The sequence below is a fragment of the Choristoneura fumiferana genome, chromosome 4 (assembly GCF_025370935.1).
Source record: "Choristoneura fumiferana chromosome 4, NRCan_CFum_1, whole genome shotgun sequence".
Taxonomy (NCBI): Eukaryota; Metazoa; Arthropoda; class Insecta; order Lepidoptera; family Tortricidae; genus Choristoneura; species Choristoneura fumiferana.
This window is the reverse complement of record NC_133475.1, coordinates 4,253,959-4,280,595: the sequence shown is the minus strand read 5'-3', so window position 1 is coordinate 4,280,595 and position 26,637 is coordinate 4,253,959. Positions and strand designations below refer to the sequence as shown.

At 37.3% G+C, this 26,637-nt stretch overlaps 1 protein-coding gene across 6 annotated transcripts in view; it reads left to right on the top strand.

Annotated features, from left to right (window-relative positions):
* The window catches only part of LOC141427299 (tachykinin-like peptides receptor 99D), a 37,881-nt gene extending 16,445 nt beyond the window's left edge, over positions 1-21,436 (top strand). The window contains exons 4-12 of one of the 6 annotated variants that reach the window (XM_074086618.1): positions 827-980; positions 1,953-2,130; positions 6,611-6,769; positions 7,639-7,701; positions 9,694-9,856; positions 12,755-12,951; positions 14,178-14,311; positions 15,969-16,108; positions 18,255-21,436. In XM_074086618.1, coding sequence (XP_073942719.1) covers positions 827-980; positions 1,953-2,130; positions 6,611-6,769; positions 7,639-7,701; positions 9,694-9,856; positions 12,755-12,951; positions 14,178-14,311; positions 15,969-16,078 — 1,158 coding nt within the window. In that variant the 3' untranslated portion in view covers positions 16,079-16,108; positions 18,255-21,436. Of the gene's footprint in view, positions 1-826; positions 981-1,952; positions 2,131-6,610; positions 6,770-7,638; positions 7,702-9,693; positions 9,857-12,754; positions 12,952-14,177; positions 14,327-15,968; positions 16,109-18,254 lie in introns of all 6 variants that reach the window. The other 5 variants (XM_074086616.1, XM_074086615.1, XM_074086621.1 and 2 more) reach the window with 5 other exon arrangements.
* The last annotated feature ends 5,201 nt before the right edge of the window (positions 21,437-26,637 follow it).

Genomic DNA, 26,637 nt, shown 5'->3' with positions numbered 1-26,637 from the left:
ACTAACATACATATTTATAATCAATATTATTTAAAACTTATTTATTTGGTGACAAAACGGCGTGACCCCGTTGAGTCACCGTCCCCGACGTCGCATTCAACTGCGGCATGGTGCGACAATGAACGACAACTCGCCACTTGCATCCACCGGTTTCCCGCTACTTTCGCGATGTCCTCAGTCCTCCTGTCCACCGTCAGTCCACCTGGTGGGAGGCCTGCCAACGCGTTGTCATCCGGTTCGTGGTCGTCACTCGAGAACTTCACTTTAAAAAATTATAATAGTAGTTTATGGAACTGTTACGTAATAAGGGTCCTTAAAACACGAGTGTGGTTTTATAACACGAGGCGTAACCGAGTTTCATAAAAGGATTACACGAGTGTTTTAAGGCCTAATTACAGACAGTTGTATACATTACTATATCTTCATCCATATATTAAATCCTCTCTATATGCGTTTAAGAACTATTGAGAATGACCTGCATTGCAACCAAACAAAACTATGTTTGCCCCAAGAGCTCCTGCGCCTGGTGAAGCAGAAGCCCCGCCACGCTCCGGTGCGGTAATGTTCATTACGATATAGATTTCAGTATCGTAATGACCATTACGTTACTATCGTGTTCATAATAAATTCCATCGTCGTAATGCTTTGAACGCATAATGGAGGATTTACTATATGGGTGTAGATAAAGACATTTGAGTTCCCAAGATTTCAACGTAGTTGCATGCATCATGACATGAACACAAACAGGCACATCTCATCTACTTACATCCTGTAAATAAACGTACCTGTGTAGTGCTTCTTTTAATCAAGTAAATGTTCCTTGCAGGAGCGCCCAGACTTCAACTTGCCATGGTGGCAGCAGTTGCTGTGGTCGGTGCCGTTCGTCGCCATGATAGTGGTCGCCACCTGCGGCAACGTGGTCGTCATATGGATCGTGCTGAACAATAAAAGGATGAGGACTGTCACTAACTACTTCTTAGGTTAGTCAGACAAGTTCCATATCCATAACTTACTAACCAGATGCTTTATTGTCTAATGCACCGCAATCATAATTGTTTTCACCGCTTCTTTCTATCGTACATGCTGAATACGACCGTGGGCGCCCGTGCGTTAGACAATACGGCCTCAGGGCCATTTACTACGAAGTGCTAAATTCAAAATTCGTATCCTGCCGTCCCGCTGACGCTTATATTATTTAAAACGAGAACGAGAGGGACGGAACGACTCGAACTTCGATTTTCGTAGTAGCCCCGCAGGTCCATGCTTCGGTAAATCACGGTACGGTGCCTGAGAGCGGCACGTTACCGAGTCATATGCAGATATACACAGCTTTTAGCACTATTTACCCAACAAAAGCCGTACTATTTATCCGACATCAGCTGCATTTTTTGCGGAGATGCAAAACTGTTATTATTTTAAGGCGGGTACAGGATATTAAAAATATATTTTATAAACTCAATTTGGTTTAGCTATATAAATGTGCATTATTTGGTCATTTTGGCCTTTGCCCTGTAAGTGTATAGCAATGTTCTCCAAACATTACCAAACCAAGGATGAAATGGCGATGCCTACAGGGAATCCCAAGTCTTGAGGTCTAATGGACGGAAGCAGAGCTAATGGCCGTGTCATGTTTATAGATAGACACTGTTATTAATACAATTAAATTTAATATGTTTGTAGTATACATTGTGTTGAGCATCCAAAACGTCGAGATGGGTGGGTGATGGGTGGGAGGGTCGTTTGACCGTTAGGTTGATTAAGCATTTGGTACCGTCTTTAGTTTCCATAAAAAGTAGACCCTTTGGCATCATTTATTTATTTATTTATTAATGAAAACTTACAGCATTACAGTAATAAAATCCGCATGCGCTGTCAAATTCAATTGTACGTTTTACTTTTTCTCATTTTGTGTACATAATATTGTATTGTGTTTTGTATGTTTCTGTTCACAGTAAACCTGTCTGTAGCGGACGCGATGATGTCAACCCTAAACGTGCCCTTCAACTTCTATTACATGCTGCAAAACAACGACTGGCCGTTCGGTGACTTATACTGCAAGCTGAACCAGTTCATCTCTGTACTTAGCATCAGTGCGTCTGTCTTGACACTCATGGCAATCAGCATAGATCGGTAAGCGAGCAAAGCCAGCATAAAGTCCAATTTATACCGCGAGCCAGAGCGGACTTGTTAATGACTTAGTTGAAAACTTTCATGTCGTTTAGTACTTTCATGCACCCGATCGTTATACGGCCAAGTACTTTAATTCGCGAGCCACCGTGGAACCATTTCACATTATAAGCATCATAGTGACCTCGCATTAATAACAAGGAAAATCTTAATGACTTTTCCATTGAAAAGGTTTCCATGCTGGCTCATCAATTAAAGTCCTTGACCGTACCTACGTTAAACCACGGTAGTACTATTAGTGATTCTGTGGTTAAACTAAGTCCTTAATCGTTGTGGTAGAAACGGGACCCAACCAGTTTAGACAAATGAAATGAAATTAAATGAAATAGAGTTTATTTGTCATAAGTGGGTGTACCTACAGTGGTTTCAATTTAACAGATTATAAGAAGATCGCCACTCAGTGCCACTAAGTGGCGTACAAATTTCAATTTGAATTAAAAACAACAACTTGCCGTTTTAAACCCCCGTCAAAAAAAAGTTTGACGCCAATTTTTATCTCTTTGTCTGTGGCATTGTAGCTCTCAAACAGACGGATCCATATTGATGCAGTTTGTTTTTTCGTCAAAGCGAGTTACCTTGCAGTAGTTGTTAGCTAGCTAGTTATGTTTCATTAGAATCGGTTCAACCATCTTCGAGATATTAAACTTTAATAACAATGTCGGGACTTTATCAATTAATTTATTGAATAACGCGTTACTTTGCGGAGTCCATATCAATGAACTGAAACATTACTTTGAGATCGCGGGTGAGCAAAGTAATGTTTCAGTTGATTTTTCAACTTGAGTTGTGTGCTAGTCAACCTTTACCGCAAAGCCAGGTAGTTTACCGTTTTTCTTTTATATGATGAATTATTTCAGTTCAGGCCATTTCATGATAAATGCAGTAGGTACCTATTTCACGAGGTGGAGACGAGTGCCGACTACCTAAGACAGTAACAGCATTTTTTTTAAACCGGACAATGGAAAGTACCCTATAGGTTTTAAATCCCAGGTCATTCGAAAGGACACACCTTGTTTAATGACAGTGACTTAAAAATTTGATTTTTTTTCACTGCTCCAAGGGATATAGGTAGCGAGAGTTAGTGAATAATTACGCACACAACTACATAAAGTACTGTACTTACCTAAAGTGTTTTGCTAACTAAACTACGGAACCATAAAAAAGTCACGTAAGGAAATTTCTAGCCAATCGAATTTCAAAATTAGAATTTTCAGCCAGATAGCTTGCCAGCAAAAAAAACCTCAACAGCATATTTAATGTGCACACCGGGTATAATACATCATCGCGATAAAAAGAAACATGTCCACCGACATGTCTGAAAAGTTGGGAACGTTTTTAATCGTATTTATTAAACCGTAAATCACGAGGCGACATTTGCCGCTTCGGCCATTAATTAAAACTTGAGCCTAATCGCTGGTAGTATAGGAAATGACAAATGGTTAGGGCCCAGACAAACTGCGGCATGTCGAAGTTCAATCATCGATGAAGGCTGCTACGATTCATCATTGATATATACGGCATTTGATGACCCTCAATCCGAACTAAAATGGCCAGTACTCGTTCATGATTTAGTAGTTTAGAAAGTTAGCTTATGTCTTAGCTAGCTATACAGTAATATGCATCAACCTTTTAGTAATTCAGTGGATAAAAGATAGCGAACCCGGACGTAATTGCCTTATAAAAAGTCTGAGTTTCCGAATGTCTCAAAGTATTAATAGTTATTAAGAAACGATTAGGTACATAATTTTATTCAGCTGGTATAAAACCTAGGCATTCCGTTGACATTGCGTTCCTGACACGTGCCTATTACGACCATGGCATGATACGGTGTACCTTTTGCTATATTATAGTGTGCGTTTTATCTACATACATTCTTGTAACTGCAATTGAAATCGAAATTATAAAGGATACATTGACAAATTGACTAAGAAAGCTTGGAAATTATTTAATCACATTCTTCTACAATTGGCGCTTGCCGTTTTTGTTTACTCTGATTAAAATTCATCCTCGAATCCGTTCCGAAAGAGATTTTAAATTTATTATAAACAGATTAAGGAAAAGAAAAACAATTCTCAGCGAAATTCATTTCGAATTTCTTGCTTTGGGTTTTAGGATATTAGAAAACTAATTTGAGCAATGAATACTTGACCGAGCGCTTTGATTATTTTGTTTTTGCGAAATTTTCCGTATTTGAAACCCTAAAGGGGTATTCCGAGTAATATTCAGTTACTTCCGTAAGGCTGGAAAGGCCTAATTACAGAAATAGTGAACATAAGTATAAGTAGGTAATGATGAAAGTGAAATCTAATATACAAATAATGTGGCTTAGTGGCCACACTCACAATTTTTTGGTTTTTTCATTTGGTAGTTCATAGGTAATTTCATAAAGTATTTTTCCTTTTACCCCCTATGGTGTATGGGGTATGGGGGCATTTTGTAAAGGCGATTTAGTTAAGTTAATTTTTAATCATCAAAAAAAATCGAACTTATGACAGAACAACGTTTGTTGGGTCAGCTAGTTTTTTTAACCCCGACGCAAAAAGAGGGGTGTTATAAATTTGACCGCTATGTGTGTCTGTGTATCTGTCTGTCTGTCAGTGGCACCGTAGCTCTTAAACGGGTGGACCGATTTCAATGCGGTTTTTCTAGCGATGGTTTTTAGATTTTTTTATCAAAATCGGTTTAGCCGTTTTTTAGATATTGAACTTTGAAGTGACAATGTCGGGGGTTTCCAACTTGTTGTTGGTTAGGTTATCTGTAAAAATATTGAGATACCTATAGGTACCTAAATGCGCCAAATAACCTGAACTAATCATAAACTACTTTAGACTTAGCTTGGAGCAGATATACAGGATGAGAGAGATCAAAATAAAATTATATTTTTGAGAAAAAAAATCTGGGAAGAGCAAAGTTTTATGATCAATCTGTCAATTCATATACATTTTATTCGAAATCTCATCGCGGTTCTGTAATACATTGATCCCTTTGTCCAAAGATATAGAAGCACTCGTGCTAGTCCTTATAACTGTTGAGTATCCTTTTGACCGTACAATATGTTATGGTTCCATTAAATTTTCTCGTAAAAACAGTCTCAACATGTTTTTTGTTTCAAGGCAACCATAAAAAGTTATGAACACTTTGAACTTGGCATTCGGCACTCGGACGCTCGTCCGTCACGGGTTAGTAACTTACTAATGTGACGCCTTTTTTCGAAAAACTTGAATAAAGTCACTAACGTATTCACTGCCACCTGACTTCCACAGGTACCACCGATGCACATGTGCGTTCAAATGTATGAATAATTATGACAGCGGCACCGGGCGAAGTTCCGAAAACGCATATGTGCGTCGGTGGCAGTGAATGCGTTAACAAGCTTCAAACGTGAATTAAGTTAAGTATATAAGTTTATTGAATCAGGCGTTACTTTGCGGAAGTCCATATCAATGAACTAAAATAATTAATAATTAAATCATTAATATTTTTTTATTAATTATTATTATTGTAAGGTCGCGGGTGAGCAAGGGCTTTATTTTAGTTCATTAAGTTTAATAGTATTTTTTCATCACATGCTCATAAGCACTGTCGTAATATGCAGGTTAACTTGATTGCAATACCCTAAAAAAACCCAAGGAGCTTTTTTTACGTTTACTTTTAACGCCTCTGAAGGCGTAATATAGTGTCATTTTTAACCCTTGACGCAAAAAGAGGGGGTTTTATAAGTTTTACCGCTATACGTGTCTGTGTGTCTGTCTGAGGCACCGTAGCTTTTAAACGGGTAGACCGATATGAATGCGTTTTTTTTTTATTTAAAATCTGGCGTTCTAGTTATGGTTCTTAGACATGTTTCATCAAAATCGGATTAGCCGTTTTTGAGATATTGAACTTTGAAGTGACAAATTCGGGGTTTTCCAACTTTTTGTTGGTTAGGTTATTTAACTTGTAGTACATTTTCCTAACAAATTAAATAATATTTACATCAGCCAGTTTCAGGAATAAGCAGAGGTAATATTACGCTTTAACTGTAAATGAAAACTTCGGCTTAAAATACTTAAATAATTTTGACCATAGTAAAACTGCCTCTGGCTGAAATTATAGTTCTCTTATATGTGCTTTTATTTGTCTCATTATAATATATCATTTTACCAAAAGCGGTGTAGTGTTTCGATAATTTATTCTCAAAAGTTCAAACACGTTCCCAAATGCCATTCTGAGAGGAGATCAGAGGCCGTATTGTCTACCGTTTCTGACGGTCGCTATCGCAATCAAATGACAGATTTCGCATACAAACTTTGTCACTAGTGTCTTTGTCATCGCTAGTGTCCGAAACGTTAGGTAATACTGCCTCCGGGCTGTAATGAGACGCCTAATGTACAGGCCGAATATGAACACAAACAATCTCATGCCGATATCTTTCACTTCACAGTTACATGGCCATCATTCACCCACTCAAGCCTCGGCTGGGCAAGCGAGCCACGCTGGGCGTCGCGGCTGCCATCTGGGCAGTCAGTTCGATCATCAGTTCCCCGAACATGATTTACTACACCGTTCACTATGCCAACGCCACCATAGAAGGGGACGACAGGTATGACATAGCAGCATCGGACTGGCCTTATAGTCCTGTCAAAAAAAGTCAAAAGTAAAAAGTATTTATTTGCCAGAGCCAGAATACAGTACAGTATATTTTTATTTCGGTATATTCAGCCTGCATGCAGGCGTGCAAATATTCTGTTGAGAGGCGAATCATTATTTTATTACAATTACAAATTTCCTATGTCAAAATACCAAATTAAAATAGATCAAAAATCACAAAAATAAATAAGTTCATAAGTTCAATAATAATTTTCAAATAATACAAAATGTTCCTTTGGTAGGTTTATTAATACTGTTTTAAATAGCAAACTTTTAAATATAATGTCTGAGGACTGAGAAAATAATTAGCCAGATGTTAGCAAAGTCATGTTTCGAAAATAATTAGAACATACTTACATCACCATATTATGCCAGTTCTGTGTTTTTATATTTAGATATCATAAAAGAAGAGCTGCAATGTACAAGTTTTTAAGGCCTCAAATACTTCATCCCAGCCTATATACGTCCCACTGCTGGGCACAGGCCTCCTCTCAGAACAAGAGGGCTTGGGCCATAGTTCCCACGCGGGCCCAGTGCGGATTGGGAACTTCACACGCACCATTGAATTGCTTCGCAGGTTTGTGCAGGTTTCCTCACGATGTTTTCCTTCACCGCAAAGCTCGTGGTAAAATTTCAAATGTAATTCCGCACATGAATTCCGAAAAACTCAGAGGTGCGAGCCGGGGTTTGAACCCACGACCCTCTGTTCCTCTCAAATACTTACTCTACATATAATGTCTACCAGCTATTTAAATATAACAGCGAAGAAGTAAGCTATCCTACAATTTTGTGTTAGTTTTATAATGCGATTTAATTTTGCAGGCGGACATGTTACCCACATTATCCTGACTTTGAGTTACAGGAGGAAGCGCGGTTAGAGTACTAGTAAGTATTGTAGAAAATATCGTACAAATAACTACTATTATAAAAACCAAAAGTCAAAAAGTCAAAAGTGTTTTATTTGTGAAATATAGGAGATGTTTGCATAAATACAGAGATGTTACATTTCTTCGTGTTGCGCTATGTTTTGCCAGTTGGCGTACAAAAACACTTGCTTACTTACTTACTTTTACTTATTATACATACTTATTACCTATTTTATTTTTATCTTTACTGACGAGATGGACGGATGACCTAAGACCTTATTGTCTAATGCACTCGGAATGACCATCGTTTTTACCATTTGTTTTCCTTATACAGTATACTGCCGTCATAACGAAAAGGGGTCACAACTACATTTTTTGTGAAATTGAGTTAAATACATAATAATATTCAGAATCAGGAAAAAGTGCATCTGCCTGATTTTTTTATATTGTTTCGTAAATAAGTTTCGGAGATACCGTATACCTAAAGGGCACAATGGCCGGAGATATTCAAATTTATTATAAAGTAAAGAGGCACATTTGGCTATGGTTAAAATTAGAAGGCATAACTTTTCAAGTAGGTAGGTAAAAGGCTCATTTCAGTGATATTATAGTAGATTGTTCAACAAGGGACTAAAACAAGTCATAATGACACGGGATGGCTATAATTCGAATGGCATGGTTATTTATTTTATTTAATTGTTTATAAAGTGACGTTTTAAATGCTTGCATATTTAGCCAACAGTTTAAAAATTAAAAACTATTTTAAAACTAGTTGGACCATGCATAATAAAATGAATTAATCCTTAATATAATTATATTATGTACTCTGTGATATAATTGAATAGATTCATATTCGTATTGTGTTTCACGAAACTAAATCGTATTTTTTAAATATTTTTACACAGTTGGCATTTTGAGGTTTTTTCCACGCCCTAAAAATCCTCCATTCACAAACACCGTGTTGGCTGTATAGGGGTTTCCCACACAAATTTTTAAAAAATACTTTAATCCCTAGATAGTAAAAAGGAACTTTAGTCCCGATAAGCAGAGACTAAAAGTAACAATTTAAGAGCATGAGAAGTGGAAAAAATAAAGTGCATTATGTAGGTTAAATGTGCCTTTTTTTAATGTTAAATGATTTTGAGTATTGAAATGGAAAGGATAATAAAAAATATGCCTATTTTTCCTAACATTGTATCCACTTGTCTAAAACGTTAAAATGAAAAGGCACGGTTAGTTATGCCGATACTCGTTGTGAGACTATTTTTACTTTTTTTTTTGTTGTTTATACTCTTTATTGTAAGTACAAAAAGGAGAAACAAAAAAATATTATTTATTAAAAAATAAATAATCAACACAAAAAAAATATATATGGTAACATAGAATTATTGATTGTGTATATATTTTCATTTAAAAAAATAATATAAAATAATTATTAATAAAAAATTATAATAATCACACGATTATATATTATTTTTAGTAAGAAACAAAACAAACTTTCAACATTTATTTTCTCGAGTTTAACTAAATGTTAGATGTGCCCTTTTGCATTTTGACGGCAGTATAGGATGAGAGAAGAAAGAGATGGTGAATACGACCGCAAACGCCAGATTGTTAGACAATACGGCCACTGGTTACGGCCGCGGTCGCATGGTGGTTGCACGCCACTTCCAACCGAAGCAACTGGAGGTCTATGGGGGAGGGCTATGACCAACAGTTGTCCTAACGGCTGATATGATGATGATAATCTGTCTTATATTTTTAACCAAATTCAAAAAAGGAGGTTCTATGTTCCAATGTTTGTATTTTTTTTATGTATGTTCACCAATTACTCAGTCAGTTTTGGACCGATTTTCAAAAATATTTTTTATTCGAAAGAGTTATTGAGGTGGTGAGGTGGTCCCATTGTCACCAAGTCAATATCTGATTATGGTATCTTAGGGAAATCGAGGGCAAACCTCAAATTTAATAGGATTTTTTTAGCATTAAGATAATTTATCGATGTTTACAGTTACTCCATAGCGCTGCTCATACTGACGTACTTCGTGCCGATCATAGCGATGAGCTTTACCTACGCTAGGGTCGGCCAGGCGCTGTGGAGCTCAAAGGCCATTGGCGAGTGCACGCAGCGTCAGCGGGCAGCGGCACACGAAAGCGTTAAAAGCAAGCGACGGGTTAGTGATTGAATAAATGTAATAGTAGATTGATAACCAAGGGTGGAAAGTGACCCATTTTACCCGAGATATTTCTGGCGCTCAAACGAAGTGAGAGCGCCAATAGTTCAAGGGGAAATGGGTAATTTCACCCGAGTTAGACACTCTACTTTTCATTTCGACTGTGGGGAAAAATGGTACAAAAAAAGAATAATAATACATTAAATTAACTTAAATCCAACCTCCAACCTTTTTGCACTGGCCACTTGCCACGGCCGCCTAAAAAAAAAACTAGTTGATCACGACCAAGGAGCTTATCCTACTTCATATTACAAATGTGAAAGTTTGTGAGTGAGTGAGTGAGTGAGTGTGTTTGTTACTTCTTCATGCTTAAACGGCTGGACGGATTTGGATGAAATTTGGCGGAAAGTTAGTTTATAACCTGGATTAAAACATAGGATACTTTTTATCCGGATATTCCCACGGAATAGGGATAAAATCTTGAAATAACAACCGCTAGGCTTAGAGTCATGAAATTTGGTATGTAGGTAGTTGGACGTCTGGAATAAAACATAGGCGACTTCTTGACCCGATATTCCCACGGGATACCTAGGGATACAATCTTGAAATACAAACGGTGGGCTTTGAGCCATGAAATTTGGTATGTAGTTAGCTGGACCTCTGGAATAACACATAGGCTACTTTTTATTCCGATATTCCCACGGGATAGGGATAAAATCTCGAAATAACAACCGCTGGGCTTAGAGGCATGAAATTTGGTATGTAGGTAGCCGGACGTCTGGAATAACACATACGCTACTTTTTATCCCGATATTTCCACGGGATAGTTTTGTAACTAAGGGACCCCATACATCCGTGTATGATTATTATTATTATTTTGTTATTTTAATTATTTTATTTTGAAAAAATGACTTTCTGCCAAGCTTCTTGCGGCGCATTCTTCTTGGCAATGATGGTCATTCCGAAAGCGCTGGTATTTTAAAAAATGACGTGTAAAAGTGCCCATTGCGGCCTATTTACTGAATAAATGATTTGAATTTGAATTTGGATAGGGAAAATTTTTGGAATTTTAGCACTGCGTTTAGTGTCTTGAATTTTGTACAGTTTTTCACAACACAACCTCAATGAAGACCACGATATAAATTTTGGAAATTTCCAGGAGAATTTTGTAAAATCCCGAAAATTTCAATTGCAACTACCAGACCGAAATAAAACAAAACAAAACAAATAAAACAAATCTTACTTTTTATTCCGATATTCCCACGGGATAGGGATAAAATCTCGAAATAACAACCGCTGAGCTTAAAGTAATGAAATTTGGGATGGTTGTTTTTAACGCAGCGTCAATGAAAACCACGATGTAATTTTCGGGAATTTTGTAAAATCCCAGAATCTCAATTCAACCGCTGTATCTAATAATTTACACGTGCGAAGTGATAAAGATTAAAACTAAATAACTTGCATGCTTGCTTGCATGCTTGAATGCATGCTTGCTTAATTGCTTGCTTCTTTGAAATGTTTATGGTTCACGCGAGCGAAGCCGCGGGTTAAAGCTAGTTAGCAATAAAGAACAAAAATTTACGACGTAATTAATTCTAAATGTCGTCCAACATTTTAGGGACGCGTTTGATGAAGGTAGTCGTTTTGTGGTTAATTTATTTCAACTTTCAATACCAGTTTGGCTTGATTTAGCTCTTTGTAGTTGGTTTGAAATTATTGGCAGTTTATTATGCCGGCTGATGAGGGTCGGCGATGTGAATATGTAAGAATGTACAGGTGCTGTTTGTTTTATAATGCTAATCCAATACCGGTAATCTATCTGTTAGGAATGATAAAGAACTACAAAGGGATATCGGTATTAAAATATAGTTATAGAAGTATTGATGAAATTCCATGTGTTTATGCCAAACAAAGTGCTCCATTTAGCACTTTTAGGTAGTAAAGTATGATATGAGTTTAATACCGCTCTACTATTACTATTATAAAATGCGAAGGTGTATGTGTCCATGTTTGTTTGTTAATGTTTCACGAAAAAGGACCTGGCTAATCGGATTTCGATGATGATACTTAGAGAGTTTGCGATACTGAATTTATTTATTTATTATTCGACGAAATTTTCTATGTAGGGACTTTCTGAGGTGAACAATCGATCTAGCTTGGTCTAATCTCTGGGAAAATGCGTATTTTCTTGTTTTAGTGGTGGATTTTTAGAGTAAATTTCACGCGCAATAAAATCGGTCATTTCGATAGTTCTATCGCCAGCGTGGTGATTCAGCGGTAAAGTGTTGGACTTGCAAGCAAAAGGTCAGACCGGAATTGGTTTTTGTTGTTGTTTATGTATTTGTTTAGTTTCTATTTTATTTTACAAAGACGATTTAAAAAAGAACTCCAAGCACAGTGCATACAGTCATCAAGTCAAGTCAAATCAAATTCAAAATATCTTTATTCAATTTAGGCTATAATATAACAAGCACATCTGATACGACTTTATTTCTGGAGCCAAGTAATACGTGTCAGATACTAAACTTAAAAATGCACTATTAGTGGTGTATACCAAGTAGCAAAAGTCGTTGTTAATTGTAGGTTGTTAATTTAACTTGGCTTCATCTTAGTGTTAATATGCATGTCTTCGCTAAAATGTTAATATCATTAGCATTAGAATAACTCAAACTTCGTAAACAATTAAGTAATGTGATTTGAGCGCGGCGCGCCAACAAACTGGACACTCCAGTTTGGCGCATTTATTGTATTGTGTGAATTGTAATTGTTTATATATGAATAAATGATTTCTATTCTATTCTATTCTATATATTTGCATGATCTGTTGTGGCAGTTATTAATGCAGGTGATTGGTGCCTATCTATTTTCTTTTACTTATTACTAAAATTTTGTTATCAGGTTGTCAAGACCATGATAGTAGTGGTGGTGATATTCGCGGTGTGCTGGCTGCCGATGCACATTTATTTCCTGGTGACGACGTATTACCCGGAAACCACCCTGTACCGCCACATACAGGAGCTCTATCTCATCATCTACTGGCTAGCTATGAGTAACTCCATGTATAACCCTATCATATACTGCTGGATGAATTCCAAGTAAGTACAACCATCATAAGTTCTGGCTAAGTTCAGATGAACGCGCGGTAACGCGCGATGTCGCGGGATTCAGCTGTTCAGTTAACGGTGGCTTGCACGCGTCAGTCTAGCGTGAACATTCAGGGAGAATGGACAAATCTTTTAAAAGTTTAAATTAAAACCCATAAAAATGCAATAAATTAATTATGCATTATGGACGTGGAGGAGGCAATTTGCTTTTCTGCCCGCCTCAAACCGCGCGGATCAACAGAACAGGTCGATACAGGATTGTAGATCTTGAACGGCGCATAAAACCGACATAACCAAGCGAATTTCGCTCGTTGAAGTTGCATTGGGCAGGCCATATAGTACGGAGAACAGATGGCCGTTGGGGCCAAAAAGTTCTCGAATGGAGTCCGCGGATTGGCAAGCGCAGCGTAGGACGTCCACCAACAAGATGGACGGATGACTTGGTTAAAGCAGGTTCATAGAATGTGCAGGCCGCTTCATCCGAAGCAACTTGAGGTCTATGGTGGAGCCCTATGTCCAAATAGTGGACGTCCAACGGCTGATATGATGATGATGATGACAACTAAAGACCAAACATTGGGTCAATGACATCTGAGGACTAAGTGGTCCGAATTGGAAGACATCTGGTTCACACAAAGAGAATAACTCAAAAGATGTGAGCCCGGATTTGCACCTATGATCTTCTACTTGAGAGGCCATCGGTTAGAGCACTAGGATGCTAAATAGGTATAAAAGCTATTGAAAAGGTTTACCGTATAGAATATTGTTCAAAGCATGTTTAAAATGTGAGAAAGACGATGCGAAAAAATATCCTACGAGTTTCCAGGAAAGCTACCTATAAAAAAATCCTAAATTGGCATAGTGCCGTTTTTCTAACTCTTCTCTTAAATAATATTAGCCTGGCATAACGCGAAGTTCAAAAATCGAATTTCAAAATAGAAATCCAGTACGTTATCTTATGAATTTGGAGCCGGCAGTCCCGCAATTCGCACGATATTTCGTCCGTCTTAATGAGGCTTTAGGAAGACAGTCCGACATCTTGCCGTATATCTTCTCCAATGGCGGCTATGTACCCAAAGACCCCGTACGAGTTGGACTAGTAACCTGGTAACGGTCACAGGAGTCCGATGAAGGTGGCGCAAGACCGGCCATTCTGGCGTTCTTTGGGTAGATGTCGCGTAATGGACGTCTTTCAGCTGACAATGATGTTTCTTCAGATTCCGTATGGGCTTCAAGCAGTGCTTCCGCTGGTGCTGTGGGTTTGGAGAGGATGGCTTGCGTCGGGGCCGTGCGTTGGGAGAAGACCATCTTGATCGGAGCGCTCGCTCGCTCTCGGTGAGCCGGAGGAATGGTACGAGTAAGTTGGGTATACTGATTTATATCTCGTTGTTGTGTGACCTTGAGTAAAGTTGGTATAAGTCTTCGCATACTGGGTAGTATAGTAGTATATAATCAGTACCGTCAACTGGGGTGACTGTAAATTGCGGGGTGACTTTAAAGAGTAGTCTATCTCAGTAGATGTCTTCATCGATCTATTTATCTGTGTATATGTCTAGCATTTACTTCATTTTTGGCAATCTCATTGATCACGGTAGCTTAAATGATAAATGGAGCGTGTGATCGAATAGAGTAAGAGTAAGAAGAAATGTGAAAAATATTGCAAAGAAAATTTTTAATCATGCAGGATTTTTGATAGCACAACTTTTTTATAATACTAGCTGGTACGTTATAAAAGTGTAGGTATAAAAGGTGCTAGTAAGGTAGTGAATGCTTGTGTCTAAGCTAAACATTATTTTGTGTAAATCTCGTATTTTTTTAATATGTTTCGTCTACTAAATAGAAATAGTGTTAACGTGGTATTAACAATTATGCTTTCCTTTTTTTCGCCATAAACGCTAAATTAACTAGAATTTAGGTAATTTAGAAAATAAATAGATTTAGTATTAAAAACCTGTCAAGTGTTAAAAGACATTTTAATTTTTCTTTTTCACAGCATGTATAGTTTAAAATATTTTTGATTCCCGCCTGTAATTAACTGTTTTACGAACTTTTCGTTCTTTTTTGCACATTTCTGACTAACAGTTTTTACTTCATACAAACATGTGGTTACCGTGTCGTAATAGTTACTTCTTTTCTGTACACAAGTGGTACCTAACAGTTACTACACTTTGACCAAACCTATTGTATGAGTATCGAGTCCAGAAGTGCTGAGTAGTGCACTCCCTTAATGTTTATCAAATGCAAAAATAAATGAAATAATTAAATTATATTTGAGTTGGATCCCCCCTCTAGAAGACTGCGTAAGAGCTGGTTCAAATTCGGTCGGCCATAATATGCCAATATAATATCAGATCGACCGAAATCGTGGCTTAACGTCCTATAAATATGGCGTCGGTGACAGTTCATAGTGCTGTTGAAACACATAATGCTAATGCATTATATGTATCAAATTTTTTATCGTTACGGCAAAGCTATCTGTCCAACCTAATGTGAATCAACTCTTAGACTGGAGACTGCTCTAACCCTAATGAAAAACTTTCATAGAATAGGTACAACAATCTACATTGGATAGTTATTGGCTTCGGATAAATAAGTATTTGGGGTGGTTTTGAACATGAAACTACCGTGAGACTCACTCATATTAAATGTTATTATAACGGATAACTCATGTCTTAAACCGAGTTTAGCTCGACATGTTTCGCGCTATTTCGTAACCCTTCCTCTCAGGAGCACGCGAACCGGCGGCTGCCGCAACACGCACACTACGCGCCACCGCTCTGCTCGCACGACTCAACGCACGGGTCGTGCGAGCAGAGCGGTGGCGCGTAGTGTGCGTGTTGCGGCAGCCGCCGGTTCGCGTGCTCCTGAGAGGAAGGGCTACGAAATAGCCCGAAACATGTTTAGCTAAACTCGGTTTAAGACGTGAGTTATCCGTTATAATAACATTTAATATTTGGGGTGGTGGTTAAATATAATTAATATTACGAACGGCATATTCTTGTTCGTAGGTCTGCCTAGATTCTTCAAGGCACCAACAAAAACGTCAAAAACAACGACTTTCATCACAAAACCGCCAGGCTCCCCCCATTTGCTGCATGCAAACAAAATACACAAGTAGGAGGTGTTCGTATACGTGACAGAGAATTTGGTAATTCAGAATTTATCAGTGTTGATGCCTGGCCACGACTTTTTCCGAGCGACCATTTGAATAGTTACCTGGGATGTTCCTTTACTATACAAGCACATGGACATGGGAGCACGTGAGCACCTTATGTAATTATATACTTAACACACCCTGACGTTTGCTTGAGAAATTTGCAGTGTTAAAATTCCATTACGGCGCTCGTATGAGCTCTTACTTCACTTTACCACTGCGGAGATGAATGCTATTCGCAGCTAGTACACTTAGACACTTTGGTATCCATTTTAAAACGGGCTGATTCTGACAAGGTCGTGGTCAGACCCTTACTTATTAAAAAAAAGCGTGTTATGACCCGTTTTGGCTTGGACAGTAGTTAGAACCATCTCGTTAGGTAGGCTGTGTCGGCGTCTCTTTGTGCTTAATCATGCACTTGCTTGGTATTTTTATGTTCGAAGTTCCCTTACGCAATTTTTGTAACCATCTTTTCGCGATAATGAAGGGTACCCTGAAATCTGTCCGTTTACTTTGTCTTTGCATTGACTGTTGTTTACTTAGGTCTTTGCATTGACAATTATTGGTGAATCTAACCTTGCGAAGTCTCAGAGCTTCGTTCTAAATTCCATTCCAATAGAATCTTACAATCTTGTAGACACTTATATACCGTACATGACTAGAATGACAATATCGGTCGGATTGCATCGTTTTTCTAAAGATTAAAATGAGAAAGAATAAAAACAACCTTTTGTTTGAGGGCCGAACGATATTGGCAAACTAGTTTAAGTACAGTATACAACCAACGTGGACACTTTATTGCGTAGGTTCTTGGTAATACAATTGCTATCCCATTGCTTTTAGACAAAGTATAATCTAATCTCATCAACAAGAACGTTATGTAATCCGCTGTTCATATAAGTTGGCTAAAAGCGTCTCCAAGATTGTCAGATTCAATAAAAATTGACTTCAACCGGGATTGAATAAAGCAATTTCCACCCTCAGCAAATTTTTAATTCATTAAAAATACGAAAACAGCGTAAGGATACGACTTTTTGCAGTATTGCATTCGCTGCAGTTCCTGCAACGCTGCAAATAGTCGCGTTGTAAAAACCTTGACTATCGAATGCTACTCATAACTAACACATCAAATCATTGTAAAGGCCAGCGAGGGGCATTTGTTACGTAGACAATAGTAAGCTGGATCTATGTTTACTTATCTTTTAATGAGACTGTTAACTTGTACCTAAGTGTGGTTTATAATACCCGGGGTGGGGCTACACCGCTTATCTGTGTGGGCGTGCTGTCGATCATTACGAGTACAATGACACATCAAACATTGCCATCTGTATTGTAGTCAAGTAACTCAACTATGGATGTTACGACGTTTAGTTCCGATTCCGAAAAGTCGTAACTTCTTGCAACGGCTCTTAGCACCGCTAAGTCACTGAATGGATGAATTGCTACAATGCATAAGTAGCTAGAGCTGGTAACGTCATTCATGTTTTTCCTACATCGCGATATCGAAATTTCCAACACTTAATTTGGACCCCGGGCATGACATCTGCCTAGGAGATCCCAAAACACTACAATAATACACAACTCTAAATAATAGTAGATTACTATTTTTCCTTTTTTTAACGAAATGAAAGAACGCGAATAATGCTAGTGCAATATTTTATGAGAATTAAGGAACCTATTATTTCTCTTGTGCTTCGGATTCCGTTTTTGACAAACCAAATTTAAAAAATTCGATTCTGTTTAAATTGGGACAAACTTTAAAAAACTGTAGTTCTATTTTGGTTCCGATAAATTAACTACCGTAACATCCCTAGCCTCAACTCGTAATTTAAACAGCTTTGCCTACACTTGATGCATCGATTCAAACGACAGTCCTAAAAACACTGAAGTATCTAATTTAAATCAATTTCCAGAGACTTCCAGAGACCAGCTTAGCGTCAGTTGCACTAAGGTAACTTTAACCATAAGTCATAAAGCAATATCAAATCAGTCATCAAATTCCTTTGATTTGACGTCTAGTTTGCCATTTTCTATCGTTATAGTAACTTGGTGCAACTCACGCTTAGAGTTCTACGTAACAAAACCCACTAGTTATGTCAGTAAATATCAAGCGCAATTTTCAAGGACATTTCTCTTCCAGGTACTATCAGAGTTTCGATGCAAAGCACGTATAACAATACCATGGTGATGTCCTCCTGACAACGACGCGGCGCGTCCGGCCCGCCCAATGACCGGGCCATGAGTGACGCACAAGTCGAACGCACGTGGATATGACGTGACCCCCGCCCCGTGCGACCTTACCTCACCCCGCAAGATCTGTACGCGTAAGCTGATTGGATAGCGCCACAGATATAGATCATTAATTAATTATAATTCGCTCTTGAGACGTCACAGTAGATATAAAAAAGTGACACGGTTGGTTTTCATACAGGTTGAGGTGTTTGCGTTATCTAGTGTAATCTATATCTGTGGATAGCGCTGACCAATCGTAGCTTGGCAGCCTTTGACAGTTAGTTTTGAATTTTGTATGGAACGTACAATGTAAAATGCATTTATGCTTAGGCTATTGGTAAGGAAACAGTTTTATTGGTAATTTGGAAATTGTGGAGAGATATTTTAACAAATCAGACTTGATCATTATATTGAGTAAATACTTGTATTTTTTGTTAAAGAGTAATTTATGTTCAGTTCTGAATCAGCCAGTAACACACGGCAAGGCAACTCTTCAAACGCTAGAAGATATTAGAAAACCGAGCTATCTAGTCTTGTTGTAACACTTGTCTATATCAACAGAAGATATCTTAAGAACCACTTTAAAATTGAACTTTTTGTATGAGGGTCTTTATGGAAAAGTATTATCTGCGAACGTGTATGTATTTTAAAATGCACTTTCTGCTCTAGACAATAAAGTCGTTATTGCAATGAACTATTTTATTTTATATTTCCGTTCATTTTAAACTGAGTATTATGCGGTTGAGGGCACAATAGAATACAATGGCTTTGTTCGAGAGGTTGGCTCTTAACGAGATCGGGATTTACTATATTTATACTTTAAATATTTTCAATTATGAAAAGTGTTTTTAAAGTGGTGGTGTTTTTCACTCATAATAATAAATGCTAAATCTTCTCTCATCCTTTCTAGACACATAAGAACTCGTAACTATGATAAGAGTATTTAAAAAAAAATCCAACAATTCTTGTTCCATGTAATCTCGCCTTTACAGAATTCCAGCGTGTTACAGAATTTCCAGCGTGTTGCGAACAATATTGTGTGTTACACTTTCCAGTGCGTTATGGTACATTTTACGAGCCGCATTCATCTAAGTTATCAAAATCCTTGTGTGCATTTCCATTTCTTTCGTAAGTGGCGGTTTTGGGCAATAAATAGTTTTCATAGTCAAAATACCACAAACGGGACTTATCACACTATTATTACACAAGTAATATTTACCTCGTTTGTGGTATTTTGACTATGAGTGAGAATCACGAAAGTTTAAAACGTTATATAAATAGTTTTTTTTTTAATTCAGTATTATTTCAAGACGTTTCGCACAAATTATATTATAATAAAATAAGATATACATAAAAATAAAGTTGAAGTCTAGGAAGGACCAAACCTTTTCCACTCTCATTACATCCCTGACTTTAGATATTAGGGAACTCCTCAGCCGCTTTCGTAAACAAATAAACCGTCATTTTTGAGTGATGGCTTTAATACAACTAAATCGAAAATTATCTAGTTAAAACTAGATTTCTATTGAGACACTTGGCCTTATTGTCTATTTTTTTTAAATAGCCTATAAAGTGTCCCACTGCTGGGCAAAGGCCTCCCCTTTCTCCTTCCACTCGTCTCTGGCTTCAGAAAAATGTTACCAGTGTGTTGGTGTGTTGTGGTGTTGTGGTGTCTAATTCAAATTCAAATTTTTTATTGCATTTATTCTAACACACTCGGAATCACAGTCGCTTTCACCACTTCTTTCCGTCACACGGTGTTATAAGAGGGTAGAAAGAGATGGTGAATGTGATCGCGAACATCAGGGCGTTAAGCTGCGTCAACATTTGTATCATTTTGTTTGTCGTATCGTATCTCCGTCGCGTTGCTCCGATGCGTTTCAAGATCACTAGTGTGGACGCAAAAACAGCGCGAACATGGGGCGTGCCACTACGAAATTCGAAAATCGAAGTTCGTATCTTTTGGTCCCTCTGACACTTTACTATTTATTACGAGTGCGAAAGGGACGGCACGATACGAACTTCTATTTTCAAACTTCGGAGTAGGCCCTCTGATCGCTCGGGATCGATGTTGATACGCGTATTACATATATACCCCTCGTAGTATACCCCGCACACTCGCGATCGGATACGCGTATCAAGATCGGTAAGTATGGACGCGTTTTGATCCTGTATCACGATACGAAGTTATGGTTTGATACGCGATACACCGTGATCGCTCTCGAGATGGTTTTTCCCCGATTATCAAAGGGGATACGGATAGCGTCCTCACTTAATGATACGCCGTTAGGATACGATACGCTGCTACGCTACGGTTAGTATGGACGCATTTTTTCACGCGACGATGCTTGTGATACGGTATGCCCAAAGTGAGCGTCCATACTTAGGATACGCGAGCTCGATACGATACGCGTGATCGTGATTGGCAAAATGATACAAATGTGGTGGGTCCACAGACCTTTAGACAATACGGCCAACGGACACAAATACGAGTATCTATGCACGTTAAGCTAGTAACGCCACTCAGATTGTGTCGGGGATTACGATGTAATTACTAATTAATACAGAAACTTTAACAGTGCAAACTAGGTATGCTAACTCTATTTTTGTCATCGAAAAATAGTACATTTTAATCTACGTGCCAACGGGTAAAATGTGCATTTTAATATTTAAGTTTAAGTGTAGCCATAACTTTAGTAGCCATATGAAATATGGGGACTGGAGATACACTTGAAAAGGGTATTGTTTAGTTATTAGGTACGAAATGAAGCTAGACTAATTCTCGATGTCATTCAGACCATGTCTTTTGTGAGATTGTATAAATCATAATAATATAATGGTTACAACTCTATAGTATATCGCAGTCGAGATGATATATCAAGATAAGTCTATAGAACGCGAGTGAAAATGTTTCTTTTTACAACATATAACAATTGCTACTAATATTCATCAATCAGGTGAGATAGGCTCAATCACGGTCAGTTTCGTGTAAATAAAAACATATCTACAATTATTTTGCAGACAATAAGTACAAGGATGTTATTTTGGCCCGTTATTTATTAATAAGCTGTTGCTAAAATCGATATTGATTATGTTTTATATTTTTTACGAATGGAAAAACGAAGGGACTGTATTGAAATTATGAGAACCGATCGCTTTCATTCATTCCACGTTGCTTTTTGAATTTGTTGCTTTTAGTAATATATTCTAAATGGCTTATAATATAGAATTAACCAAAAACCGTACTCGTCTGTTGTTTAAATAGCTTCTATTCAAAATTCATCATTAATATAATTATAGCTATTTCATTCTGATTGATTCTATATTCTAAGTGATGACTCTACAAGTTAATAAAAGGCAGGCAACATACAATTTACATCTATAAAGATACAATAAAAGACTATCGACAGACGCCATGTTATAAGTTGAAGCAGCCATTTTATAAGTGGGCCAAAATTTTGCGAACACGAACTGACGTCCGTGAGTAGGTACAGGATAATTGACACAATTAAAAACAAAAATTCAAAGACAACTCTACTAAAAACACTTTATTTTAGCTATAACACGCTAATTATTGTTTAATTTGATTACCTGGAAACATTTATTACAAACCTATAAGTACTTGGTTTGGATAGGTATTTAGCTAAATGTAAACAAACTTCAGCTGGCAGATTTGGTACATTTAAGGATTTTAAACATTTATACATTAGTACTTATCTATCATTGTAATACAAACTAGACTACTGTATTTCAATACAGAAATGTAAATGTTTAGATAGTTTAATGGGGGAATTTCAATATTTAAGACACCAATTGACGTTGTTTTGTTTACATTTAGTTAAATACCTATCCAAACCAAGTATAGTTAGTTAATTAAGTTGACGAAAAAGCAACTTCACAGCTCAGTATTGCCATATCTGCAGAATGTATGAGGAAATCTCGTCTTTTAGGGCCGTATCACACTTGCAATTAGCGGGCGAGTTGAAAGCAAGGCGAGCACGCGGCGAGCTCGCTGCGAGCACGTAACGGTTTCACCGCGAGCGCTTAACGATTACGCGCTCTCAGCGAACTCGCTGCGCGCTCGCCTCGCTGTCATCTCGCTCGCAAATCGCAAGAGTGATAAGGCCCTTAAAGCTCTCAAAGTTAGTCAATTGTTTAAGCGTGTCAAATATCTTGTTAGTTCGTGATGTGGTATTTATGGACACTTTGGCCACTCACACCATAATTAATGATGACTGTACAGTCTAAGGTTGAGCTTAATGATTAATTTTATTGTAAATGTTACATTGAGATTATTATAATTTAATATAGTACAACCTACCTCTATAAGTCAATGCCGTACTGAGATATTCAATTGACATTATTTCGTCACTAATCTTGTTGTGTTGCACAAAAAGCAACAAACGTAGGATATAATTTGGAGTTTACCTGTGCCCGGGTGACACTCTTTCCCGGCCCGGATAATATCGACATGGAAATACCGACCCAGTTTTTCGTGTACACACCCATAGAAGCTCATGCCAGTTTCTATGGGCGTGTATGTACTGTGGGGACTGTAACTTGGTAAGAGCTTAGGTAATGGGGATCTACGCGCGTGACTTAAAACTCATTAAATAAACAACGTTGTTCTTCAATTATTTAGATTTATTGTGGAACTTGGTAGCACTTATAAATATGTATACATAGATGGTTCCAGCCGCTCAGGCTTTCGGGAGCAATCTGTCCTCCGTCATGTATACCGCTGTCAATCGTTTTTAAAGTCAAATTCTAGAAACATACAATATAAAAATCCTACCCTTATACATAACAAAGTCAATCTAACCTGCCAGGTGGTCAATTTCACCACCTGCCAGCGGTATACAGCCTAGTTCCTACGGTACCATCAGCCAAATATGTGGTCTACCACCCTAAAGTTGATAATGGTTTGAATCTCATAAAACAATAATGCCAATAGACGTGTCTGTCAACTTGAAAGTTCGACTTTAGTGACATATTCATTTACTTGTTTAAAAATTGATAGACCACTTATTTGGCTGATGGTAGGTACCTACACAAAAATCAGGGTCGGTATTATCTGGGCCGGGAAAGAATATCACCCTATGTGCCCGACAAAATGTCAGTGACAAGTAAAGACAAAATAATGTTAACACAAGTCCCGCTCCGCCTCCACCGTCAGTTTATTTCTCGCTATAATTCCAACGAAATAACTCCTTAGGCGGCGTATTAAAAAGTTTATGAGCCAGATACATGTAAAGATAATTTTTAAACTATGAATAGTTGCAGTAATTTTGAATAATCATTCTATTCAAAATACTTCTGTGATGTAATATAAAATAAATTTTACTTAATAAATACGTGTTAAGAGTATAAGTTATAAGTGTAATATTATAAAATAATATACTCAGATAAACAAATGTAAATAAACTAAAATTAATGTAAATAATTTTTTCATGTATTGAATATGTAGAATGCCTGCCCAGTAACAGTTGGTATGTAATAAAGTTTTAAGAAAACCTATGTGACATTGAGAAATAAATAATTAAAAATATGATTTGTGTTTTAGTAACTACACATGATCTATTTAAATAGGGAGCGCCAAAGTTCGCATACTTTTCGCTGTTTATCTGAATCATCGTTTGTCATATATTTTTTACCATTGAAACCTTTAATTTTTCTGAAATTTCATCCTATAGAAAATTATATGTTATGTTAGGTTTGTTTTATAACAATACCGAACAATTATTGAATTCAGAATTCAGAGAAAGAGTTATGATAAGATAAACCATTATTCTGTCACACATTTCATTCGATACATTACTTTTATCAAGTACTAGCTGTTGCACGCGGCTTCGCCCCCGTTGATTTTTTTTCTATAAGTATTTCCTTTCGTAAAAACCTTCTCCTGACAATAACGATCACAACAAAAAAAGAATTAGCGAAATCGGTCCAGCAGTTCCCGAGTTTTGCACTTAGCAACACATTTTACGATTCATTTTTATTTATAGATTTAAAGAAGATGCAAGCCTGTCTTGATTATTTGACTGTGATTACAAACATATTTGCCACTTTTATCAAAAATATGTCGAAAATGTCTCGCTCTCATGTCTCACGCAGTGTACGATTGGTCTCATGGTCTCGTTCGGCTGTTTACGCTGGCTTTTACTTTTAGGGTGAAGCCAGATGACCGTAATCTTTCGAGTTGTGAGTTGCGTATTTTCGGTCGCGTTATTTTGGTTTCATACAAAAGTCATATTTGTGTACTACTACTCATTTTGATTTTTGTACAAAACCGAATGCAGCAGAAATTACGCGATTCACAACGTCTGGCTTCACCCTTATGACAAAATTACTAGCGCCTCTAACGGCACGTACTGACAACAAGCTGTTCACATTTGAAACTTGCGTTCGAGACAATTACCACGATAAAAAAGTTATACTAAGGGGCTGTTTCGCCATCCATTGATTAGTGTTAACTGAGGGTTAAATGTGATGCCGTCTCTATTTGTTTTGTTCGAATAGACATAGACGGCATCACATTTAACCGTCAGTTAACCCTAATCAATGGATGGTGAAACAGCCCCTAAAAGGCGCCGAAAAATGTGTCAAATGCTACGCTGCTCTACGCCGTAGCAAGGGCCGTAGCAGTGGTCGTAGCACATTCGTAGCAGTCTTATTTCATAAAAACCAAATTCAAACCAAACACATAATCCCTTGATTTTTCCGAACATAGGTACATTTTGACGCCCTTCACTTACCTGTCACTGGGTCCGTGCAGAAGAGAGCGTATCCATCATCCAGATTAACATTCCTGTTCTAACCGTTACATGCACCATTCTGGAGTAAATAGTATTTCGTTCGGTAGAGAGCATAATGATTTAATTAAAATTACTGTGAGACAATTAATAGCCAATATGTGCCCGACATGTTTCGAGCACATCCCTAGTTCATTTTCAAGGCGAGCTCGAATGGAAAGCCGACCATGAACACGATAAGGATAATAAATAATAATTGTTAAGTCCCGGGTGTTATAAGTAAGTAAGTAGCCTAAATAGTATGTTTCATATTTCTGTAAAATCTCCTATTCTGTAGTTTAGACTCTGTAAATTTATAAAACGATACCAAAACCGACGGCATTCATAATGCATTTAGGAAGTATCTGTAATATATTCCGTTAAATCTACACACCTCAAAGCTAAATGTGATTCTGAGCAATTTCAACAACGTTTGTCACTTTGGTATCGCATTACATACAAACATAATTGGATCTTACTCAGGTCCTTGTTACGATATTGTTTTACTTAAGTAGGTAATATAGGTAGGTAGGTAATATATATATGTATCTATGTACAGGTTGTCCCGTAATTTGTACGACAAACTTTAAGAGGAGTTAAGTGGACAGGTCATCTAACAAATACAAAAAATGCCCTTAGTAAAAGTCCCACCGTTTTCGAGAATTTTAGATTTTTCAAATTATTTTTTTAGTCTTTGCCCACACTAAAATTTGGAGTTATGATAATAGGAATTTACTATTTTTTGCATGTGTTTTCAGATGCAAAATCCATTAAAATAAATAAATAAATAAATATCACGGGACAATTCACACCAATTGACCTAGTCCCAAAGTAAGCTTAGCAAAGCTTGTGTTATGGGTACTAAGCAACGGATAAATATAATTATATAGATAGATATATACTTAAATACATATTAAACACCCAAGACCCGAGAACAAACATACGTATTTTTCATACAAATATCTGCCCCGACACGGGAATCGAACCCGGGACCTCAAGCTTCGTAGTCAGGTTCTCTAACCACTAGGCCATCTGGTCGTCTAAAAGGAACTACTTATTGCACTTTTTTTATTTCAATAATGAATCATACCTATATATATGTGTTAGTTACCTCTTCCCGTCTAAGCAGCTGAACTGATTTAGATAAAATTCGCTATACAGATAGTTTGAGTCGCGGAGAAGGACAGAGATAGTTATAACGCTAATCGAATTCCACGCGGACGGAGCCACAGGCAACAGCTACTAATATTATAAGTGCGAAAGTTTGTAAGTCTGTTTGTTTGTTACCTCATCTCTTCTAAGTCGCTGAACCGATATAGATTAATAAATTCGGTATACATATAGTTTGAGTCCCGGGGAAGGACATGGGATAGTTTTTATCCCGGAAAATTGCATAGTTCCCGCGGGATAGCGAAAAAAGAAAGAAAGAAAAGAAAGAAAGAAAGAAAATACATTTATTCACAACACAAGACAACAAAATTATTATGTACAAAAAAAAAA